The sequence below is a fragment of the Entelurus aequoreus genome, linkage group LG15 (assembly GCF_033978785.1).
Source record: "Entelurus aequoreus isolate RoL-2023_Sb linkage group LG15, RoL_Eaeq_v1.1, whole genome shotgun sequence".
NCBI classification, from domain to species: domain Eukaryota; kingdom Metazoa; phylum Chordata; class Actinopteri; order Syngnathiformes; family Syngnathidae; genus Entelurus; species Entelurus aequoreus.
The window spans coordinates 49,800,901-49,828,406 of NC_084745.1; the positions used below are offsets into that span (position 1 = coordinate 49,800,901).

At 35.9% G+C, this 27,506-nt stretch overlaps 1 protein-coding gene across 1 annotated transcript in view; it reads right to left on the reverse strand.

Annotated features, from left to right (window-relative positions):
• Positions 1-8,360: 8,360 nt before the first annotated feature.
• Positions 8,361-27,506, reverse strand: part of LOC133630325 (netrin-G1-like) — a 168,732-nt gene continuing 149,586 nt past the window's right edge. The window contains exon 6 of the mRNA XM_062021888.1: positions 8,361-9,707. Coding sequence (XP_061877872.1) covers positions 9,478-9,707 — 230 coding nt within the window. The 3' untranslated portion in view covers positions 8,361-9,477. The remainder of the gene's footprint in view (positions 9,708-27,506) is intronic.

Consider the following 27,506-nt stretch of genomic DNA (forward strand, 5'->3'; position numbering starts at 1 on the left):
TAAAAGTCTTATATAAGTGTTATACTGAAGGCAACACATGATGTGTCTATATTAGCCTACTGTCAAAATGACTTTAAAAGTCTTATATAAGTGTTATAATGAAGGCAATGCATGATGTAAGTGTCTAAATTAGCTATATTAGCCTACTATCAAAATGACTTAAAAAGTCTTATATAAGTGTTATACTGAAGGCAACACATAATGTAAGTGTCTATATTAGCTATATTAGCCTACTATCAAAATGACTTTAAAAGTCTTATATAAGTGTTATAATGAAGGCAACACATGATGTAAGTGTCTATATTAGCTATATTAGCCTACTATCAAAATGACTTAAAAAGTTTTATATAAGTGTTATAATGAAGGCAACACATGATGTAAGAGTCTTTATAGCTATATTAGCCTACTATCAAAATGACTTAAAAAGTCTTATATAAGTGTTATACTGAAGGCAACACATAATGTAAGTGTCTATATTAGCTATATTAGCCTACTATCAAAATGACTTAAAAAGTCTTATATAAGTGTTATAATGAAGGCAACACATAATGTAAGTGTCTATATTAGCTATATTAGCCTACTATCAAAATGACTTAAAAAGTCTTATATAAGTGTTATAATGAAGGCAACATATAATGTAAGTGTCTATATTAGCTATATTAGCCTACTATCAAAATGACTTAAAAAGTCTTATATAAGTGTTATACTGAAGGCAACACGCAATGTAAGTGTCTATATTAGCTATATTAGCCTACTATCAAAATGACTTTAAAAGTCTTATATAAGTGTTATAATGAAGGCAACATTTAATATAAGTGTCTATATTAGCTATATTAGCCTACTATCAAAATGACTTTAAAAGTCTTATATAAGTGTTATAATGAAGGCAACACATGATGTAAGTGTCTATATTAGCTATATTAGCCTGATATCAAAATGACTTAAAAAGTCTTATATAAGTGTTATAATGAAGGCAACACATGATGTAAGTGTCTTTATAGCTATATTAGCCTACTATCAAAATGACTTTAAAAGTCTTATATAAGTGTTATAATGAAGGCAACACATGATGTAAGTGTCTATATTAGCTATATTAGCCTGATATCAAAATGACTTAAAAAGTCTTATATAAGTGTTATAATGAAGGCAACACATGATGTAAGTGTCTTTATAGCTATATTAGCCTACTATCAAAATGACTTTAAAAGTCTTATATAAGTGTTATAATGAAGGCAACACATGACGTAAGTGTCTATATTAGCTATATTAGCCTGATATCAAAATGACTTAAAAAGTCTTATATAAGTGTTATAATGAAGGCAACACATGATGTAAGTGTCTTTATAGCTATACTAGCCTACTATCAAAATGACTTTAAAAGTCTTATATAAGTGTGATACTGAAGGCAACACATGATGTAAGTGTCTATATTAGCTGTATTAGCCTACTATCAAAATGACTATGTGTCACAGGCTGACGCAAATCTTCGTTGACAGAAATTTTGAAATGTAATATTTTAAAAACATTATTAAAACGGGGGCTGAGATGCAAATATAAATTAAATACACACAGGACATAAGTAAAGGAAATTAAATGAGCTCAATTATAGCTACAAACCAGGCATAATGATGCAATATGTACACAAAGCCAGCCTAAATAGCATGTTAGCATCGATTAGCTTGCAGTCATGCACTGACCAAACGGACCCGATTAACACTCCAACAAGTCAACAACGTCAACAAAGCTCACCTTTGCACATTCACGCACAGCATAAAGCGTTTGGTGGCAAATTAAGACAAAGAAGGAGCGTCGTAAAACTTGTCTTTCTGTGGCAGCGTTCGAGATCGTTGTGCATGTAAACAAACTAAGGTGCGTTCGAGGACCGCCGAAATTAGTGGGACAAAACGGCGCTCCACAAATACTCTCATCAGTGAAGCATGTTTAATATAAAAAGTGGGATTTATAACAATTAGGAAGGTTTGTGTCATGTGTGTCCTATTACAGAAACCATATTAAAACAAAAATTAAAAATGTTTGCCCGTCTTTTGCCATTTTCATACAGTTTTGAAAAAGCTCCAGGTAGCCACTAGGGCGGCGATAAAGAGCCGCATGCAGCTCTAGTGGTACACCTACCACAGTTTAAGAACAGTATTTAAAAACGAGTCCAAAAAAAAAGCAAGAAAAACTATTTGTGTTTTTTAATAAAAACATTGTTGATTTTTTGGGATCATTCGTCATTGAATAGAGGCGGAATGTTTGCGTTAAAAAAAAAGTTGCTAAGTCGAAGTAGTATGGTGTGGTGTACGTTTGGACCCCGGGATGCAGAGATGGCAGGCAAGTGCAGGAAAGGCGGCTTTTCCCATCAGGAAAAAGGCAAAAACGTTGCGCAGCTGGTACGAGAATCCTGAGGACAGGGGCTGGCGTAAGGTGCATCTTGATTGCCAATCAGGGTCAGGTGAGGCAGCCGGCACTCAAGCCAGAGGAACGGAGGAAAACAGGAAGAAGAAATACAAAAATACAAAATAAATAATACAAACTGTCATGGGAGATCATGACAGCTAAGAGTTTAGGCAAGTGTTATTTGACTCTGGTGAGTTATCAAAAGAACAGGAAATCAGTATTATGTTGAAATGCACAGATAAAAACAACAACAACAACAACAAAAACAGGATATATTATTAAATTGAGTTTATTTTGAAGCTGTTTTTAAATAAAATAAATACACATATTTTAATATTTCATTTATTTCTATTTTAGTTTTTTTTCTGGTCTGTTAAACACAACACTGCTTGTACAAAACACAAACTGTTATTACTTTTTTAATTTTATTATTAAATTTTATTTTGATAACATTTTAATAATTTTTCATTGTATAAAAAGTGGTTTGAAATGTTTTTAAACGTTATATTTTATATATATATATATATATATATATATATATATATATATATATATATATATATATATATATATATATATATATATATATATATATATATATATATATATATATATATGTATATATATATATATATATATATATATATATATATATATATATATATATATATATATATATATATATACACAGTATATATATATATATATGTGGGCTCTGTACCTAGGATGTTGTTGTGTCTTGTGCAGCCCTTTGAGACACTTGTGATTTAGGGCCATATATATATAAACATTGATTGATTGATTGATATATGATTGTCTTTTTTAATCAATTAAACAATTATTTGTCTATAATTAACACAACTTTGCTTGTCTAAAAACAAATTGTATTATTAAAGTCACAGATAAAAAAATTAAAATGTCAAATTTTGGCCAATTATCTCAAAATGTCAAATTTTGGCCAATTATCTCCTCAAATACAACAGTTTGCTGTATTTGTTTGATTTTGAAGCTGTTTTTTCAATTAAATAAATACACATATTTTAATAATTAATTAATTTATGTTTATTTATTTTTCTAGTCTGTTAAACACAACATTGCTTGTACAAAACACAAAATATTATTAATATTTTATTTATTTTTTTGGAATATTTTAATATTTTATTATTACATTTTATTTTAATAATATTTTATTATTTAAAAAATGGTTTTAAAGTTTTTTTAAACGTTTTATTTTTAATAAATTAAAAAAACGCTTAGTATATAATTAACACAACTTTGGTTGTCCAAAAACAAGTTGTATTATTAAAATGATTAATGATTAATTAATACATTAATGATGAATAATTTCAATTTTTTTTAAAATTCTAATCTATGTTAAACACAATGTTGCTTGTAAAAATCACAAAATATTATTAAAATTGTATTACACTGTTTAAATAAAAAAATGCAATATTTTATCAATAAATGTTATTTTAATAAAATGTTAATAACTAATTATTAAAAATGTATTTTAAATATTTTAGTATGTTTTGTTTTTCAAATATATATATATATATATATATATATATATATATATATATATATATATATATATATATATATATATATATATATATATATATATATATATTTAAAAATCAATTAAAACAATGCTTAAGTCTATAATTAACACAACTTTGCTTGTCCAAAAATAAGTTGTATTTTTGAAGTCACAGATAAAAAAATAAAAAATTCACATTTTGGCCAATTATCACCACAGGTTGTTTGAATAATAAGCAGCAGTTTTCTGTATTCGTGTATTTGTACAAGCAACAACCAAAACAGGCAATATTATTAAATTCCGCTTATTTTAAGTAAAATAAATACATATATTTTAAAATTTCATTTATTTTTATTTAAAAAAAAAGTTATAGTCTATGTTCAACACACACAACATCATTAAAATTGTACAATTTGTTTAAATTTACATTTTTAATATTTTATTATTACATTTTATTTTAATAAAATTGTATTAATATTTTATTATTAAAACATGGTTATAAATATTTGTAAACGTTTTATTTTTCATATATAAATATTTTTTTACCCAATTGAAAACATGCTTAGTCTAATTAATACAACTTTGCTTTGTATTATTAAAGTCACAGATAAAAATGAAAAAAAGTCACATGTTGGCCAATTATCACCACAGGTTGTTTGAGTAACAACCAGCAGTTTGCTGTACTTGTGTATTTTTTATTAAATGTTTTAATCCTAAAGCGTTACAACAAAAACAGGCAATATTATTAAATTCAGTTTATTTTTAAACTGTTTATACAATAATGAAATACATATATTTTTAAAGTTAATTCATTAAAAATTTTTAAAAATTTCTAATCTATATTAAACACAATGTTGCTTGTACAAAACACAAAATATTATTAAAATTGTATTACATTTTTTAAATTAAAAATTACATATTTTATCAATAAATATTATTTTAATAAAATGTTAATACCTTATTATTAAAAATATTTTAAATCTTTTAGAACGTTTTATTTTTCATATATATATATATATTTTTTATTTATTTATTTATTTATGTATTTAATTTTTTTTTTTAATCAATTAAAAACAATGCTTAAGTCTATAATTAACACAACTTTGCTTGTCCAAAAATAAGTTGTATTATTAAAGTCACAGACAAAAATAACAAAAATTCACATTTTGGCCAATTATAACCACAGGTTGTTTGAATAATAAGCAGCAGTTTGCTGTGTTCGTGTATTTGTACACGCAACAACCAAAACAGGCAATGTTATTAAATCCAGCTTATTTTAAGTAAAATAAATACACATATTTTAGTATTTCATTTATTTCTATTTAAAAAAATGTTATAGTCTATGTTCAACACACACAACAGTATTAAAATTGTACAATTTGTTTAAATTTAAATTTTTAATATTTTATTATTACATTTTATTTTAATAAAATTGTATTAATATTTTATTATTAAAACACGGTTTTAAATATTTGTAAACGTTTTATTTTTCATATATAAATATTTTTTTACCCAATTGAAAAAATGCTTAGTCTAATTAATACAACTTTGCTTTGTCACAGATAAAAAAAAAGTCTCATTTTGGCCAATTATCCCCACAGGTTGTTTGAATAACAAGCAGCAGTTTTCTGTGCATCAGCAGAAAAAACATTATTTGTTAGGTTACCCTCCCCTTGGAGTTGAAATTTTAGGAGTGAGGACGTGTGAGTAAGACTTCAGTATTTCATCTTATAGACGAACTGTCAAGTGTATGACAGGGGCCACTATATAAACTTGGAGCATCAATACTTGTAAATATTTAATTCGGGGCCTCTGACAACGCACTCATGCCACCGAAACAAATCGTTACTGGGAGCCAACCAAGCTGAAAGGCACGGAAAGGGAGTCCTTGCCTTTGCAAGTTATATCCAATCAGCTGAATCTAGCACAGGTGGACTCCAATGCACCTGAAGGATCATCTCAAGCACAATCACGGGCAAACATAAACACCTGAGCTCAATGTTAAGCTTCATCATTTCTCAGTTTTCTAGTTTGAATATATTTACAACAATATTTTCACATAGAAATGATGCATATACATTGATTTCATCCAGGATGTGTTTATTTTGTCAGAATGTATCCAAGCCAGTAAAAAAAAAGAAAAGAGCTTTGGGCCAGAAATGGCCCCTAGGCCGCATTTTGGACACCGCTCGTTGAGGAAAAATTCATGAGCTTCTGTTAAAAGTCCTTGTTTGTGGAAACATTATTAGTGCTTCCAACTATTGTACTCCATATTTTCATCTTCCGACGCTAATGAAGGACGTTTGCACAAATATTCCGTTCACTTTGCTCGTGTGAAAACACAATGTGTTGTTCAACTCAGCTAATACAGCAAGTTTTGAAGGTTTTTTTGAATTTTTAAAATGGTTTTATATATTAAAAAAAATATTTATTTCCATTTGAAACATTTTTTAAATTATTTATTTTAGTCTATGATAACGCTTGTGCAAAAACACAATGTACTATTAATCTTAGCTTAACTTAACTTTTTTAAATAAAAAATGTAATATCTAAAAAAAAAAAAATCATCATTTATTAGTCTGGGAAAAATAAAATATTGCTTGTACAAACACAAAAAAACAGTTTTTAAGGTTGGTTTTTTTAATCAGAAATTTTGCCTTGAATTTTTGGGAGATTTTTGTATTTATATACATTTTAAAATGTTTTTGTAATTTTTTTAGTCCATCATAACCACAAGGTTGTTGTACAAAAACAAAATATATTATGTCATTTAAATTAAAAAAAAAATAATACAGCAAGTGTTTTTTTTAAATTTATTTTTAATATAAATTTAAATTTAGAGTAATTATTTATTTTAGTCTATGATAAACACAACTTTGCTTGTGCAAAAACCCAATGTACTATTAAACTTAGCTTAACTTAACTTTAAATGTTTTTTCAAAAACACAATATTTTCTTTATTCTGGTTAGAAGAAAAAATCGTCATAATTTTTTGAAGTCTGTGATAAATATTGCTTGTACAACCCCCCCCCCCCCACTCCCCAAAAAACAAAAAAAACAAACAATTTTTAAGTTTTTGAAATGTATTTCCATTTTAAAAAATAAATGAAAAAGTTTAGTCTATGATAAAAACAACGTTGCATGTACAAAATCACAATGTACTATTAAACTTAGCTTAACTTAAATTTTTAAATAAAAAACTTTTATTATTATTTTTAAATTGTATTATTTGGGTTGAAAAAAAAAATCATCCTAATTTTTTTAGTCTGTGATGAATAAAACAAAAAAACAACATTTTTAAACTTTTTTAGAAATTTTACCTTTAATTATTTGGAGATTTTTGTATTTACTTTTTATTTTAAAATGTTTTTGTATTTTTTTTAGTCCATCATAACCACCACGTTGTTATACAAGAACAAAACATATCAAATCTGCCTAAACAGTAAAAAAAAAAAAAACAACAAAAAAACCATATGTATTTTCATATCTCATTTTTTTTATTTTTTATTCATGATGAGCACAGTTGCTTGTACAAAACATGATCTAGTATTAGTATATAGCTGAAAACTGTTTGTTTTAAAGCTTTTTAAAATGTAATTTTTTAATAATTATTTTTATATACATTTTGTATTTATAAAAAAAAAACGTCTTTTATGATGTACGCAACTTTGCTTGGCCAAAAAAACAACAATATTTAACTCAGCCAAATCAGTTTGTTTTGAAGCTTTTTAAAAAGTGCTTACTTTTTTTAAAAATATTTTATTTATTTATTTCTATTTAAAACATTTTTTAAATTTTTTTTAGTCTATGATAAACAATGTTACTTGTACAAAAACAGGATACACTATTAAATTCAGACAAATCAGTTTATTCTAATGCTGTTTTTAAATAATAAAAAATTGCTCATATTTTAACATTTTCATTTATTTACAACGTTGCTTGTACAAAACAAAAACAGTTTGTTTTAAAGCTTTTTACAATTTTTCTTTTTTAGTCTTCCATTTTTAAATTCATTTAAAAATGTTTCGTCTATAATGACCACAACTGCATGTCCAAAAACAAGTTATATTATTAGTTTTAGAAATAGTTTTTATTTATTTATTTTTTTAATAAAAAATAAATGAAAAATTGTAATGTGGACTTGTCAGACCACAGAACACTTTTCCACTTTGCATCAGTCCATCTTAGATGAGCTCGGGGCCCAGCAAAGCCGGCGGTGTTTCTGGGTGTTGTTGATAAAAGGCTTTAGCTTTGCATAATAGAGTTTTAACTTGCACTTACAGATGTAGTGACGAACTGTAGTTACTGACAGTGGTTTTATGAAGTGTTCCTCAGCCCATGTGGTGATATCCACACAATTGTTCTTTTTAAAAAAAATTTTTTTTAAAAGTCAAGCAAAACAGTTTGTTTTGAAGCTTTTTATTCACTCAAATCTTCCAAGTGTCAAAGCGAGAACGTAACATTGACGATGTCCTTTGGTGGGATTGAAATACACTTCGTCGATACCGTACGTCGACTTGATATTCTTTGATGCCAGCACGTTGCCAATGCAAAGGAAAATGACCTACTCAAACGGAATGGACAAACAAAAGTGTGCATTTCGGAACGTGGTATAGAACACATCAACGTTGCCTTCTTTTCATCACAGTTCAGCAAAGGTACAAAAAAGGACGACATTACTAGTTGTTGTTGGTTTTTTTTTGGCAAATACATTAATCGACTGTCCTTTGAGCGGGGGTGAAAGCGAGCGCTGCGGCTCGAGAATGGAAAAGAACCAAGATGACGGCGGACCAAAATAAAATAAATATTCATTTTTTTAAATTTTTTAAAAACTTTTTTTACAGAGTGACGTTCACACAAGCACAGGTCAGTGGCGGCATGATGGGTCGGGGCGAGGGCGAGCCGGAAAGTTTGTGCGTACGCAAAGTCCGCACAGGTTTCCTTTGATCCACAATGCACTGACAGCAAAGAACGCGCGTTCTCTCACGAACATATCCGGAGAAGCCCAGGGAAATATGTCTTTGATTTGTCTTCCCCAACAAGTCCGGCCGACATTAAACTCACAGGAGCGTCCCACAGGGGGGGGGGCCTTGCCAAAGAGAGCCGATTGGCTGCAGCTGTTGTTGCCGTGGCGATGAGAGGACGGTCGTCTTCCAAGAGGATGGAGCTCAAGCACCCGTGTGGCCTAAGAGGGGATGGAGGAGGGAGGTGGGGACGTGTCATTGTCCTTTGCGCTCTTTTAATATGGTCCATATGTTGTATTTTTATACATACATATATACATATATATATATATATTCTTTGATATTCAATTCAAAAGTTTTTGCACTCATTCGTGTGGCACATTCCTTTTTCACATCGTCAGTGTTCGTCGAGGCTGCTCAGAAAAGAAGCGGCTATGGTCCACAAAGCTCATGATTGTTAATTAATCAAAGGAGGGATGTGTGTGTGTGTGTGTGTGTGTGTGTGTGTGTGTGTGTGTGTGTGTGTGTGTGTGTGTGTCAGCAGGGGGGTTAATCGCTTCCCACCAGGTCTCTTCAGAGCAGCGTCGAGCCCAGGAGGAGGATGAGGAGCAGCGGTGAATCCACGGCGCAGGGCGGAGGCCCGGCGGCGCCGGAGTCGGTGCCCCGGCAACCTCCCAGCTCCGTCTCGCAGCGCCGCCTCTCGCACAGCAGGCCGGCGTAGGCCGGCGGGCAGCTGCAGCGGACGTTGTTGACGCAGGCGCCGCCGTTTTGGCAGCGCATGAGCTCGTTGTCGCACACCCGAGCTGTGGTGGGGGAGGGGACAATTGGTGAGTTTGGGTAGAACCTAAAGAAGACACATTTCTGAATAAAGAAAGCACAAAACGGTGTGTAATTCGTACATAAAAACAGACTGCAACGATTCTGGGTGTTGTTGATAAACGGCGTTTGCTTTGCACAGTAGAGTTCTAACTCGCACTTACAGATGTAGCGACCAACTGTAGTTACTGACAGTGGTTTTATGAAGTGTTCCTGAGCCCATGTGGTGATATCCTTTACACACCGATATCGCTTTTTCATGCAGAATACAATGATTCTGGGTGTTGTTGATAAACGGGGTTCGCTTTGCATAGTAGAGTTTTAACTTGCACTTACAGATGTAGCGACCAACTGTAGTTACTGACAGTGGTTTTATGAAGTGTTCCTGAGCCCATGTGGTGATATCCTTTACACACTGATGTCACTTTTTGATGCAGAATACAATCATTCTGGGTGTTGTTGATAAATGGCGTTGGCTTTGCATAGTAGAGTTTTAACTTGCACTTACAGATGTAGCGACGAACTGTGGTTACTGATAGTGGTTTTCTGAAGTGCTGATGAGCCCATGTGGTGATATCCTTTACACACTGATGTCGCTTTTTGTTACAGAATACAATGATTTTGGGTGTTGTTGATAAATGGCGTTCCCTTTGCATGGTAGAGTTTTAACTTGCACTTACAGATGTAGCGACCAACCTGTAGTTACTGACAGTGGTTTTCTGAAGTGTTCCTGAGCCCATGTGGTGATATCCTTTACACACAGATGTCGCTTTTTGATGCAGAATACAATGATTCTGGGTGTTGTTGATAAATGGCGTTCCCTTTGCATGGTAGAGTTTTAACTCGCACTTACAGATGTAGCGACCAACCTGTAGTTACTGACAGTGGTTTTCTGAAGTGTTCCTGAGCCCATGTGGTGATATCCTTTACACACCGATGTCGCTTTTTGATGCAGAATACAATGATTCTGGGTTTTGCTGATAAACGGCGTTCGCTTTGCATAGTAGAGTTTTAAGTTGCACTTGCAGATGTAGCGACCAACTGTGGTTACTGACAGTGGTTTTCTTAAGTCTTCCTGAGCCCATGTGGTGATATCCTTTACACACCGATGTCGCTTTCTGATGCAGAATACAATGATTCTGGGTGTTGTTAATAAACGGCGTTCGCTTTGCATGGTAGAGTTTTAACTTGCACTTACAGATGTAGCGACCAACCTGTAGTTACTGACAGTGGTTTTCTGAAGTGTTCCTGAGCCCATGTGGTGATATCCTTTACACACCGATGTCGCTTTTTGATGCAGAATACAATCATTCTGGGTGTTGTTGATAAACGGCGTTGGCTTTGCATAGTAGAGTTTTAACTTGCACTTACAGATGTAGCGACCAACTGTGGTTACTGACGGTGGTTTTCTGAAGTGTTCCTGAGCCCATGTGGTGATATCCTTTACACACCGATGTCTCTTTTTGATGCAGTACCGCCTGAGGGATCGAAGGTCCGTAATATCATGGCTTACGTGCAGTGATTTCTCCAGATTCTATGAACTTTTTGATGATATTACGGAGCGTAGATGGTGAAATCTCTAAATTCCTTGCAATAGCTGGTTGAGAAATGTTGTTCTTAAACTGTTAGACAATTTTTTTTTAATTTTTAATTTTTTTTCAGTATCTCTGTTGGTGTAATATGAAAACCATTTGTTGAATACAAAACATTGTGACAGATAGCGGAGGAAAAAATCCATAAATCAACCGCACACATTAGCTGCAGATGTACTGCAAACGAAGGGACTGATGAAAAACAATGAATACGAAAGATAAATACATTCTGATTAGAAGAAATAATAATGAATATGTCCAAATTTAAGTGCAAAAAAATAAATGAATACAGCTTTGTCACTTTAGTCATATTTTTTTGCGCTTAAGACACTTCTCTACGACTTCAGCTCGAGACTTCTTCTGTTTTTTTGTTTTGTTTTTTTTAAAAAGGACCTTATCTTCACCAGACCAGGTTGTCAATGAAATTAGATTGTTTAAAGGGTTCCTAAAACCAGGTCCAGTCCAGATTATGTCCAGGTCGGGCTCAGCAACACACACCTTCATTTATGTACACTGAGAATTAGGGAACACAACAGATTGCATGTAATCTATAAACAAAATCACATTTTCAAAATAAGCATTTATGTACAATCCAGACTGTTGGACTATTTGCTCACACATTTGTTCACAAAGTGGTGACCCTCGCCCCGTCCTTGTTTGTGAATGACTGAGGATTTCACGGAAGCTGCTTTTGTACCCAATCATGGCACCCACCTGTTCCCAATTAGCCTGTTCACCTGTGTTTGATGAGCATTCCTCAGCTTTCTCAGTCTTTTATGCCACTTGTGCCAGCTTTTTTGAAACATGTTGAAGGCATCAAATTCCAATTGAGCTAATGTTTGCAAAAAAACCAACATTTTCCAGTTGTAACGTTAAGTATCTTGTCTTTGCAGTCTATTCAATTGAATATAAGTTGAAACTGATTTGCAAATCATTGTATTCTGTTTTTATTTACCATTTACACAACGTGACAACTTCACTGCTTTTGGGGGTTTGTATTAATAAAGCAGAAAATGACATTAATTTCATGGAATTGAGTCGTCCACTCAGCTGTCTGTTGGGAGGACAGGAATCCACTTTACATAATCAAAAACTATAAATGTTAACACTGGAGAGCCAGCCATCCATCCATTTTCTACCGCTTGTCCCTTTTGGGGTCGCGATGCCGATAAATGCTTTAAAATGTAATATCGGAAGTTTAAAACTCATTTGTATACTCCAGCCTTTAAATAAAACCCCTTTTTAGACCAGTTGATCTGCCATTTATTTTATTTTCTCCTCTGCCCCCCTCTCCCTTGTGGAGAGGGGGGGGGGGGGGGGGGCAAAGGTCCGGTGGCCATGGATGAAGTACTGGCTGTCCAGAATCGGGACCCGGGGTGGACCGCTCGCCTGTGCAACAGTTGGGGACATCTCTGTGCTGCTGACCTGTCTCCGCTTGGGATGGTCTCCTGCTGGCCCCACTATGGACTGGACTCTCACTATTATGTTAGATCCACTATGGACTGGACTCTCACTATTATGTTAGATCCACTATGGACTGGACTCTCACTATTATGTTTGATCCACTATGGACTGGACTCTCACACTATTATGTTAGATCCACTATGGACTGGACTCTCACTATTATGTTAGATCAACTATGGACTGGACTCTCACAATATTATGTTAGATCCACTATGGACTGGACTCTTACTATTATGTTAGATCCACTATGGACTGGACTCTCACTATTATGTTAGATCCACTATGGACTGGACTCTCACTATTATGTTAGATCCACTATGGACTGGACTCTCACAATATTATGTTGATCCACTATGGACGGGACTCTCACAATATTATGTTAGATCCACTATGGACTGGACTCTCACAAGATTATGTTAGATCCACTATGGACTGGACTCTCACTATTATGTTAGATCCACTATGGACTGGACTCTCACTATTATGTTAGATCCACTATGGACTGGACTCTCACAATATTATGTTGATCCACTATGGACGGGACTCTCACAATATTATGTTGATCCACTATGGACGGGACTCTCACAATATTATGTTAGATCCACTATGGACTGGACTCTCACTATTATGTTGGATCCACTATGGACTGTACTCTTACTATTATGTTAGATCCACTATGGACTGGACTCTCACTATTATGTTAGATCCACTATGGACTGGACTCTCACAATATTATGTTGGATCCACTATGGACTGGACACTCACTATTATGTTAGATCCACTATGGACCGGACTCTCACTATTATGTTAGATCCACTATGGACTGGACTCTCTCACTATTATGTTAGATCCACTATGGACTGGACTCTCACTATTATGTTAGATCCACATGGACTGGACTCTCTCACTATTATGTTAAATCCACTATGGACTGGACTCTCACTATTATGTTAGATCCACTATGGACTGGACTCTCACTATTATGTTAGATCCACTATGGACTGGACTCTCACAATATTATGTTAGATCCACTATGGACTGGACTCTCACAATATTATGTTAGATCCACTATGGACTGGACTCTCACTATTATGTTGGATCCACTATGGACTGGACTCTTACTATTATGTTGGATCCACTATGGACTGGACTCTCACAATATTATGTTAGATCCACTATGGACTGGACTCTCACTATTATGTTAGATCCACTATGGACTGGACTCTCACAATATTATGTTAGATACACTATGGACTGGACTCTCACTATTATGTTGGATCCACTATGGACTGGACTCTTACTATTATGTTAGATCCACTATGGACCGGACTCTCACTATTATGTTAGATCCACTATGGACTGGACTCTCTCACTATTATGTTAGATCCACTATGGACTGGACTCTCACTATTATGTTAGATCCACTATGGACTGGACTCTCAATCTTATGTTAGATCCACTATGGACTGGACTCTCACTATTATGTTAGATCCACTATGGACTGGACTTTCACACTATTATGTTAGATCCACTATGGACTGGACTCTCACTATTATGTTAGATCCACTATGGACTGGACTCACACTCTTATGTTAGATCCACTATGGACTGGACTCTCACTATTATGTTAGATCCACTATGGACTGGACTTTCACACTATTATGTTAGATCCACTATGGACTGGACTCTCACTATTATGTTAGATCCACTATGGACTGGACTCACACTATTATGTTAGATCCACTATGGACTGGACTCTCAATCTTATGTTAGATCCACTATGGACTGGACTCTCACTATTATGTTAGATCCACTATGGACTGGACTTTCACACTATTATGTTAGATCCACTATGGACTGGACTCTCACTATTATGTTAGATCCACTATGGACTGGACTCACACTCTTATGTTAGATCCACTATGGACTGGACTCTCACTATTATGTTAGATCCACTATGGACTGGACTTTCACACTATTATGTTAGATCCACTATGGACTGGACTCTCACTATTATGTTAGATCCACTATGGACTGGACTCTCACTATTATGTTTGATCCACTATGGACTGGACTCTCACACTATTATGTTAGATCCACTACCGTCTCCGCTTGGGATGGTCTCCTGCTGGCCCCACTATGGACTGGACTCTCACTATTATGTTAGATCCACTATGGACTGGATTCTCACAAATTGACCTAATGACAAAAATCAAAGAGATTATCTGTAAATACACTAAAACAAAACCCAGAAAGAAAAGTGCTAAAATAAAAATACCTTGGATTAATGAAACAATTTGGATTCTTATGAAAAATCAGGACTCAGCTCTCATAAGAGCAATTAAAAAAGGTCTAAATACGGATCGTATGCTTTTTAAAAGTTTGAGGAACAAAGTTACAATGCTTATGCGGAAGTCTAGGGCTGACTTTCACTTAGAATTAATCAAAGCTGCAAAAGGGAACATTAGACAGTTATGGAAAACCATTGACACACTCACTGGAAGAGAGCAAACAAGAAACAACACTATAACATTAAATATCAATGGCACTACTATCACAGACAGTCTGGACATAAGTAATCATTTTAATGAACATTTCATCCAGTCTGTACAAACCCTGAATAAAAAATTACCTCAAAATCAGTGCAAAGAATTGCCATTTATTCAGGATGGACTAAGTTCAGAATTAACAAATGAAACAAAGGTAAAAAAAAATCCTCTCTGCGTTAACAAGCTCACGATCTAGAGCAGGGGTCACCAACCTTTTTGAAACCAAGAGCTACTTCTTGGGTAGTGATTAATGCGAAGGGCTACCAGTTTGATACACACTTAAATAAATTGCCAGAAATAGCCAATTTGCTCAATTTACCTTTAACTCTATGTTATTATTAATAATTAATGATATTTACACTTAATTGAACGGTTTAAAAGAGGAGAAAACACGAAAAAAAATGACAATTAAATTTTGAAACATAGTTTATTTTCAATTTTGACTCTTTAAAATTCAAAATTCAACCGAAAAAAAGAAGAGAAAAACTTAAAAAAAGAATTTATGGAACATCATTAGTAATTTTTCCTGATTAAGATTAATTTGAGAATTTTGATGACATGTTTTAAATAGGTTAAAATCCAATCTACACTTTGTTGGAATATATAACAAATTGGACCAAGCTATATTTCTAACAAAGACAAATCATTATTTCTTCTAGATTTTCCAGAACAAACATTTTAAAAGAAATTCAAAAGACTTTGAAATAAGATTTAAATTTGATTCTACAGATTTTCTAGATTTGCCAGAGTATTTTTTCTGAATTTTAATCATAATAAGTTTGAAGAAATATTTCACAAATATTCTTCGTCGACAAATTAGAAGCTAAAATGAAGAATTAAATTAATAAAAATAAAACGATTTACTTGAACATTGATTTAAATTGTCAGGAAAGAAGAGGAAGGAATTTAAAAGGTAAAAAGGTATGTGTTTAAAAATCCTAAAATCATTTTTAAGGTTGTATTTTTTCTCTAAAATTGTCTTTCTGAAAGTTATAAGAAGCAAAGTAAAAGAATTAATGAATTTATTTAAACAAGTGAAGACCAAGTCTTTAAAATATTTTCTTGGGTTTTCAAATTCTATTTGAGTTTTGTCTCTCTTAGAATTAAAAATGTCGGGCAAAGCGAGACCAGCTTGCTAGTCAATAAATACAATTTAAAAAATAGAGGCAGCTCACTGGTAAGTGCTGCTATTTGAGCTATATTTAGAACAGACCGGCGGGCTACTCATCTGGTCCTTACGGGCTACCTGGTGCCCGCGGGCACCGCATTGGTGACCCCTGATTCAGAGATATATACGGTCTGGACACATTCTTCCTAAAAACGTATAAAGATAGTCTTACTGCTCCTATAACAACATTGATAAATAAATCAATAACAGAAAACACTTTCCCTACCACGTTGAAAACTGCCATTATCATCCCAATCCATAAAGCCGGAAATAAACAAGACATCAACAATTACAGACCAATTAGCCTTCTCCCCGTTATATCCAAAGCAATAGAAAAAGTGATCGTTGAGCAACTCACAGAACATTTGGACTATGAAGACCTCCTACATCCCATGCAGTTTGGGTTTCGGGCAAATCCCTCGACCGAAACTGCATGTTGCCTTCTACTAGAAACAATCAAACAAAACCTTGACAATGGAGGTGCAGTTGGAGCAATATTCTTAGACCTCCGCAAGGCATTCGATACAGTCAGTCACCCCACGTTACTTACAAAATTAACATCTTTTAAACCGTCGACAGATACTCTGGCCTGGATTATGTCATATCTATCTGGTCGGACCCAATGTGTCCGTATTGATAACACAACATCCAGTCTCACTGCTACTGATATTGGCCTGCCACAAGGCTCTAATATCGGCCCTCTTCTTTTCTCCATGTACATAAATGACCTGCCATCTGTATGTGAGGATGTAAATATCCAGATGTATGCAGATGACACGGTTATTTATACTTGGGGAAAGGACGCTGAAAGGGTTGCCAGGAAACTTACAGCAGCCATGGAGAAGGTGGCAAGATGGCTACATGACTCTTGTCTTACATTAAACATTAAAGGCCTACTGAAATGATTATTTTTGTATTTAAACGGGAATAGCAGATCCATTCTATGTGTCATACTTGATCATTTCGCGATATTGCCATATTTTTGCTGAAAGGATTTAGTAGAGAAAATCGACGATAAAGTTCGCAACTTTTGCTCGCGGATAAAAAAAAGCCTTGCCTGTACCGGAAGTAGCGTGACGTCACAGGAGGTAATATTCCTCACAATTCCCCGTTGTTTACAATGGAGCGAGAGAGATTCGGACCGAGAAAGTGACGATTACCCCATTAATTTGAGCGAGGATGAAAGATTCGTAGATGAGGAACGTTACAGTGAAGGACTTGAGAGACAGTGATGGACGTATCTTTTTTCGCTCTGACCGTAACTTAGGTACAAGCTGGCTCATTGGATTCCACACTCTCCTTTTTATATTGTAGATCACAGATTTGTATTTTAAACCACCTGGGATACTATATCCTCTTGAAAATGAGAGTCGAGAACGCGAAATGGACATTCAGTGCCTTTTATCTCCACGACAATACATCGGCGAAATGCTTTAGCTACGAGCTAACGTGATAGCATCTTGCTTTAACTGCATATAGAAACAAAAGAAATAAACCCCTGACTGGAAGTATAGATAGAAAATCAACAATACTATTAAACCGTGGACATGTAAATACACGGTTAATGCTTTCCAGGCTGGCGAAGGTTAACAATGCTGTGCTAACGACGCCATTGAAGCTAACTTAGCAACCGGACTGCACAGAGCTATGCTAAAAACATTAGCTCTCCACCTACGCCAGCCAGCCCTCATCTACTCATCAACACCCGTGCTCACCTGCGTTCCAGCGATCGGCAGAAGGACGAAGGACTTCACCCGATGCGTTTGGCGGCCCGGAGACGTAGGAAGTCAAGGTGAGGTCGGCGGCTAGCGCGGCTAGCGCTCCAACAAAGTCCTCCTGGTTGTGTTGCTGTAGTCCGCTGCTAATACACCGATCCCACCTACAACTGTCTTCTTTGCAGCCTTCATTGTTCATTAAACAAATTGCAAAAGATGTCCAGAATACTGTGGAATTATGAAATGAAAACAGAGCTTTTTGTATAGGATTCTACGGGGTACCATAACTTCCGTTACTCGGACTTCGTCACGCGCATACGTCATCATACCGCGACGTTTCAGCCGGATATTTCCCGGAAAGTTTTAAAAGTCACTTTATAAGTTAACCCGGCCGTATTGGCATGTGTTGCAATGTTAAGATTTCATCATTGATATATAAACTATCAGACTGCGTGGTCGGTAGTAGTGGCTTTCAGTAGGCCTTTAAATACAACATAAAAACGTTCAAATGTATCAGGAATTCATTAACACTGGAGGCAGCTCAAACTTATTTTAACGCAATGATTATGTCTCGTTTTTATTATTGTATAACATGTTGGTCGCAGGCAAGCAAAATGACACTGAGGCCATTGGAAACTTTGCACAAACAATCCCTCAAAATCCTTGACCGAAAACCACAACACCACCATCATTGTTTAGTTCTCCAAAAATATAGATTGTTAAATTTAGCTAACATTCAAAGATTAGCATCAATACGAATGGCCCATCGAATCTTAAATAACACTGCACCAGCGCCACTTAAGCACTTTGTCCAGTTTACATCTGCTGTGACAACTAGAAACACACGAGCCTCCACCAGGGGGCAGTGTAGCATACCCAGATGTAAAACCTCTTTTGCACAATCAGCCTTTTCATATAAAGCCATAAAGGAATGGAACGACCTCACAACAAACTTGAAAAGTCTAACAGATGACTCTTCATTCACAATTGAAGTTAAAAAGTGGCTTTGGAGCAATCAAAGCTGCTCACACGGTCACTAAGGTGGGCATTATGTTTGACACATCAACCTAATGTGTATTATATTTATCCATGAGAGCATTTTTACTGTAAATTGTGAGGTGTGTCTGTTAAAATCATGGTTGTTTTTACAAATGATGACAGATGTGAACAAAAGCATGTATTGTCTTTGTGTGATGATGTAAATGAGGTGTGGTTGTATTGTATATTAAGTATGAGTCCATGAAAGGGCATTTTATGACTTTTTTCTTAATACTTGTGTATGTTTTTATTGTCATCATTTTATTGCATGATTTTTGTATCCCTTTAATTTAGGTAGCCAGGGACTGCAGATGGAAATTAGCTACTTAGCTATAATCTGGTACAGAACATATCTGTCTTTGAGCTTAATGTTTCTGTACATTGTCCCTTCAAATAAAGACTAAACTAAACTAATATTATGTTAGATCCACTATGGACTGGACTCTCACTATTATGTTAGATCCACTATGGACTGGACTCTCACTATTATGTTAGATCCACTATGGACTGGACTCTCACTATTATGTTAGATCCACTATGGACAGGACTCTCACAATATTATGTTAGATCCACTATGGACTGGACTCTCACTATTATGTTAGATCCACTATGGACTGGACTCTCACTATTATGTTGGATCCACTATGGACTGGACTCTCACAATATTATGTTAGATCCACTATGGACTGGACTCTCACTATTATGTTAGATCCACTATGGACTGGACTCACACTATTATGTTAGATCCACTATGGACTGGACTCACACTATTATGTTAGTCCACTATGGACTGGACTCTCACACTATTATGTTATATCCACTATGGACTGGACTCTCACTATTATGTTAGATCCACTATGGACTGGATTCTCACACTATTATGTTAGATCCACTATGGACTGGACTCTCACTATTATGTTAGATCCACTATGGACTGGACTCACACTATTATGTTAGTCCACTATGGACTGGACTCTCACACTATTATGTTATATCCACTATGGACTGGACTCTCACTATTATGTTAGATCCACTATGGACTGGACTCTCACTATTATGTTAGATCCAGTATGGACTGGACTCTCACTATTATGTTAGATCCACTATGGACTGGACTCTCACAATATTATGTTAGATCCACTATGGACTGGACTCTCACTATTATGTTAGATCCACTATGGACGGGACTCACACTATTATGTTAGATCCACTATGGACTGGACTCTCACACTATTATGTTAGATCCACTATGGACTGGACTCTCACACTATTATGTTAGATCCACTATGGACTGGACTCTCACACTATTATGTTAGATCCACTATGGACTGGACTCTCACACTATTATGTTATATCCACTATGGACTGGACTCACACTATTATGTTAGATCTACTATGGACTGGACTCTCACTATTATGTTAGATCCACTATGGACTGGACTCTCACTATTATGTTAGATCCACTATGGACTGTACTCTCACAATATTATGCTAGATCTACTATGGACTGGACTCTCACTATTATGTTAGATCTACTATGGACTGGACTCTCACTATTATGTTAGATCCACTATGGACTGGACTCTCACACTATTATGTTATATCCACTATGGACTGGACTCTCACTATTATGTTAGATCCACTATGGACTGGACTCTCACTATTATGTTAGATCCACTATGGACTGGACTCTCACTATTATGTTAGATCCACTATGGACTGGACTCTCACAATATTATGTTAGATCCACTATGGACTGGACTCTCACTATTATGTTAGATCCACTATGGACGGGACTCACACTATTATGTTAGATCCACTATGGACTGGACTCTCACACTATTATGTTAGATCCACTATGGACTGGACTCTCACTATTATGTTAGATCCACTATGGACTGGACTCTCACTATTATGTTAGATCCACTATGGACTGTACTCTCACAATATTATGCTAGATCTACTATGGACTGGACTCTCACTATTATGTTAGATCTACTATGGACTGGACTCTCACTATTATGTTAGATCCACTATGGACTGGACTCTCACTATTATGTTAGATCTACTATGGACTGGACTCTCACTATTATGTTAGATCCACTATGGACTGGACTCTCACTATTATGTTAGATCCACTATGGACTGGACTCTCACTATTATGTTAGATCCACTATGGACTGGACTCTCACAATATTATGTTAGATCCACTATGGACTGGACTCTCACTATTATGTTAGATCCACTATGGACGGGACTCACACTATTATGTTAGATCCACTATGGACTGGACTCTCACACTATTATGTTAGATCCACTATGGACTGGACTCTCACTATTATGTTAGATCCACTATGGACTGGACTCTCACTATTATGTTAGATCCACTATGGACTGTACTCTCACAATATTATGCTAGATCTACTATGGACTGGACTCTCACTATTATGTTAGATCCACTATGGACTGGACTCACACTATTATGTTAGATCCACTATGGACTGGACTCTCACACTATTATGTTAGATCCACTACGGACTGGACTCTCACACTATTATGTTAGATCCACTATGGACTGGACTCTCACTTTATGTTAGATCCACTATGGACTGGAGTCTCACTATTATGTTAGATCCACTATGGACTGTACTCTCACACTATTATGTTAGATCCACTATGGACTGGACTCTCACTATTATGTTAGATCCACTATGGACTGGACTCTCACTATTATGTTAGATCCACTATGGACTGGACTCTCACTATTATGTTAGATCCACTATGGACTGTACTCTCACAATATTATGCTAGATCTACTATGGACTGGACTCTCACTATTATGTTAGATCTACTATGGACTGGACTCTCACTATTATGTTAGATCCACTATGGACTGGACTCTCACTATTATGTTAGATCTACTATGGACTGGACTCTCACTATTATGTTAGATCCACTATGGACTGGACTCTCACTATTATGTTAGATCCACTATGGACTGGACTCTCACTATTATGTTAGATCCACTATGGACTGGACTCTCACAATATTATGTTAGATCCACTATGGACTGGACTCTCACTATTATGTTAGATCCACTATGGACGGGACTCACACTATTATGTTAGATCCACTATGGACTGGACTCTCACACTATTATGTTAGATCCACTATGGACTGGACTCTCACTATTATGTTAGATCCACTATGGACTGGACTCTCACTATTATGTTAGATCCACTATGGACTGTACTCTCACAATATTATGCTAGATCTACTATGGACTGGACTCTCACTATTATGTTAGATCCACTATGGACTGGACTCACACTATTATGTTAGATCCACTATGGACTGGACTCTCACACTATTATGTTAGATCCACTACGGACTGGACTCTCACACTATTATGTTAGATCCACTATGGACTGGACTCTCACTTTATGTTAGATCCACTATGGACTGGAGTCTCACTATTATGTTAGATCCACTATGGACTGTACTCTCACACTATTATGTTAGATCCACTATGGACTGGACTCTCACTATTATGTTAGATCCACTATGGACTGGACTCTCACTATTATGTTAGATCCACTATGGACTGGACTCTCACTATTATGTTAGATCCACTATGGACTGGACTTTCGCAATATTATCAGACCCACTCGACGTCCATTGCATCCGGTCTCCCCTAGAGGACGGGGGTCACCCACATCTGCGGTCCTCTCCAAGGTTTCTCATAGTCATTCTCATCGACGTCCCACTGGGTTGTGAGTTTTTTCCTTGCCCTTATGTGGGCGCTGATGTCATTGTGGCTTGTGCAGCCCTTTGAGACACTTGCGATTTAGGGCTATATAAATAAACATTGATTGATTGATTGATTGATAATGTGGCGGGCCAGATTTGGCCCCCCGGGCCTTGAGTTTGACACCTGTGGTGTAAACAGTAAAAGACAGCTCCATCTTACATATATTTACAAATATTGTTTAATTTATGTTTATGTTAAAATAATCATGTATATATATTTTCACACAACTTTAGTATGCTTAAAGTCCGTTGCTATAGTTATTAGCTATTGTGCTCAAGCTGCATTTTTTCTATCTGTGCAAGGACAAAACTTCTTGTCTGAGGGGCGGCCTCAGCCGCAGATGTTATCTTTGTTTTAGCCCGCTAACAGCCAAGGACTTCTAGGACCTCAACGAAGATAAGATGACAGCACGCAGACGAAGCAGAAACAAGGCAACCACAAGGCCCCAGCACATTCCGTCACGTATTGTGCATACTGGACCTGCTTTATATGATATATGTGACCACTCCTTTTAGAGGCAGCTTCAATGATGTTGACTGTGGAACTCCTGAATAAATAGAGGGACGCGGGAGCTGTACCTTAGAGCGTAGGGCGAGACTGTGACTAAGTGTGCAGCTCCATGCGTTCTCCCCATTGAGCCAAATTGAACTCTGTCTCTGCCTGACTCCTTGCTTCTTGTCTGATTAATAGATGTCATCAGTGTTTGAACCTGACAGTTTACAGGGAGCTTTCCTTTCACCTAAACGCGAAGCAGAAACAAGCCAACACAAGGCCCCAGCACATTCCGTCACGTATTGTGCGTACTGGACCTGCTTTGCATGATATATGTGACCACTCCTTTTAGATGCGGCCTCAGTGATGTTGACTGTGGAACTCCTGAATAAATAGAGGGACGCGAGACCGTGACTAAGTGTGCAGCTCCATGCGTTCTCCTCATGAGCTAAATTGAACTCTGTCTCTGCATGGTTCCTTGCTTCTTGTCTGATTAATAGATGTCATCAGTGTTTGAACCTGACAGTTTACAGGGAGCTTTCCTTTCACCTAAACCCGAAGCAGAAACAAGGCAACCACAAGGCCCCAGCACATTCCGTCACGTATTGTGCGTACTGGACCTGCTTTGCATGATATGTGTGACTACTCCTTTTAGAGGCGGCCTCCGTGATGTTGACTGTGGAACTCCTGAATAAATAGAGGGACGCGGGAGCTTTACCTTAGAGCGTAGGGCGAGACTGTGACTAAGTGTGCAGCTCCATGCGTTCTCCTCATTGAGCTAAATTGAACTCTGTCTCTGCCTGATTCCTTGCTTCTTGTCCGATTAATAGATGTCATCAGTGTTTGAACCTGACAGTTTACAGGGAGCTTTCCTTTCACCTAAACGCGGAGCAGAAACAAGCCAACACAAGGCCCCAGCACATTCCGTCACGTATTGTGCGTACTGGACCTGCTTTGCATGATACATGTGACCACTCCTTTTAGATGCGGCCTCAGTGATGTTGACTGTGGAACTCCTGAATAAATAGAGGGACGCGAGACTGTGACTAAGTGTGCAGCTCCAAGCGTTCTCCTCATGAGCTAAATTGAACTCTGTCTCTGCATGGTTCCTTGCTTCTTGTCTGACTAATAGATGTCATCAGTGTTTGAACCTGACAGTTTACAGGGAGCTTTCCTTTCACCTAAACCCGAAGCAGAAACAAGGCAACCACAAGGCCCCAGCACACTCCGTCATGTATTGTGCGTACTGGACCTGCTTTGCATGATATGTGTGACTACTCCTTTTAGATGCGGCCTCAGTGATGTTGACTGTGGAACTCCTGAATAAATAGAGGGACGCGGGAGCTGTACCTTAGAGCGTAGGGCGAGACTGTGACTAAGTGTGCAGCTCCATGCGTTCTCCTCATTGAGCTAAATTGAACTCTGTCTCTGCCTGATTCCTTGCTTCTTGTCTGATTAATAGATGTCATCAGTGTTTGAACCTGACAGTTTACAGGGGAGCTTTCCTTTCACCTAAACCCGAATCAGAAGCTTGGTTCGTTGGCACTTCAAACCCGAACATTTGGTATTTGAGCACGATTTGTTCCTTCCCAGTGTCACCGAAATGAATCCGCAGTTCCCTCAAAGCCTGGGAGGACCCCCACCCGCCCCTTCTCCGCCCTCCAAACAGCAAGAGACTTCCGACAAAGTGAACATCAGGTGAAAATTGGTGTATATTTAGAGCCGGGACGCCGAGGCCACTCTATTCCCGCCGGAGGCAAGCTGTCAAGCAAGCTGCAGGCAAACAAAGCAAACGTTGCACAAACTAATAAACCCACAGACACGGATAAACAACGCTAAACACGGGAGACGAGTCCAACCATTTCCCTCATTTTTTTTCCTAAGAGCGGGGGAAAAACAAACACGGTAAGCAATCTACCAGCGCGGCCAGGACATAAATATCACGATACCAAATAGCTCGACTGGATGCATGCGCGCTTTCCCCGGGAGTCGTGGAATTGAGCTTTGATGGTTTGTTTTAATCCAAACAAGACGAGCTGGTAATGTCCCTCTCAAAACGTTTGGATGGATGACAGACACCTGAAACCGGCGGGGAAAACATGATCCGGTGATATTAACCAAAGAACAGCGGTGTTTATGAGAAAAGAGCGGCCGATACAGGGGAGACTTCTTTAATTACGCCGTGACCTTTCGGCGTGTTCCACAGTGAATATGATTTACCAACCAAGTCTGTTCTTATTCTAATCTAAGGGGGATTAAGGATCTTAATTTATAAATATTTATCATGAAATGCTGTTATTATATTACGTAAATACTAATAAAAAAATATGTTTTACAAACAAAGCTACAGGAATGTATACGTGATCCTATTCTTACATCTCATTGTGCAAAATGTGAATGTTTTAATGGGAACTAAATGCGTTATCTGAAAGGGGTACACATTTTTTTTTCCCAAAGCAGGACATACAATACCAATACACAGTTCATGAAAAACAACATTTTTTGTTATTGTCATTGTAAGTGGGCCAAATCACTTATGCAAAACCCAAAACCAGTGAAGTTGGCACATTGTGTAAATGGTAAATAAAAACGGAATACAAAGATTTGCAAATCCTTTTCAACTTATATTCAATTGAATAGACTGAAAAGACAAGATATTCAATGTTCGAACTGAGAAACTTTTTTTTTTTTTTTCCGTCGTGTTCCACAGTGAATATGATTTACCAATCAAGTGTGTTCTTATTCTAATCGAAAGGGGATTAAGGATCTTAATTTATAAATATTTATCATGAAATGCTGTTATTATATTACGTAAATACTAATAAAAAAATATGTTTTACAAACAAATCTACAGGAATGTACATACAGTATGATCCTATTCTTACATCTCATTGTGCAAAATGTGAATGTTTTAATGGGAACTAAATGCGTTATCTGAAAGGGGTACACATTTTTTTTTTCCAAAGCAGGACATACAATACCAATACACAGTTCATGAAAAACAACATTTTTTGTTATTGTCATTGTAAGTGGGCCAAATCACTTATGCAAAACCCAAAACCAGTGAAGTTGGCACATTGTGTAAATGGTAAATAAAAACGGAATACAAAGATTTGCAAATCCTTTTCAACTTATATTCAATTGAATAGACTGAAAAGACAAGATATTCAATGTTCGAACTGAGAAACTTTTTTTTTTTTTCCGTCGTGTTCCACAGTGAATATGATTTACCAATCAAGTGTATTCTTATTCTAATCTAAAGGGGATTAAGGATCTTAATTTATAAATATTAATCATGAAATGCTGTTATCATATTACGTAAATACTAATAAAAAATGATGTTTTACAAACAAAGTTACAGGAATGTATATACAGTATGATCCTATTCTTACATCTCATTGTGCAAAATGTGAATGTTTTAATGGGAACTAAATGCGTTATCTGAAAGGGGTACACATTTTTTTTTCCCAAAGCAGGACATACAATACCGGTACACAGTTCATGAAATACAATATGTTTTGTTATTGTCATTGTACACTGCAAAAAGTCAGTGTTCAAAAACAAGAATAAAAATTACAAAAATGAGGGGTATTTTACTCGAACTAATAGAATAGAATAGAATGGAATATATCTTTATTGTCATTGTACATTGTACAACGAAATTGTATGCAAAACTAATTTAGTGCAAATTCATAATGACACATAAAAACATAAGAACATGGATAAAAATACATAAAATACATAAAAATACCAAGTCATTATTGTCTTGTGTTCAGCAACACTATTGCTCTCGGGTAAAAAGTGTTCTTAAATCGGTTTGTCCGGCATTTTATTGTCCTGTATCTCCTGCCCGAGGGCAGCAGTTCAAAAATGATCTTAATATATATGATATTAATAATATTAATATTATATATTAAGCAAAATTATCTGCCAATAGAACAAGAAAATTTGGATTTC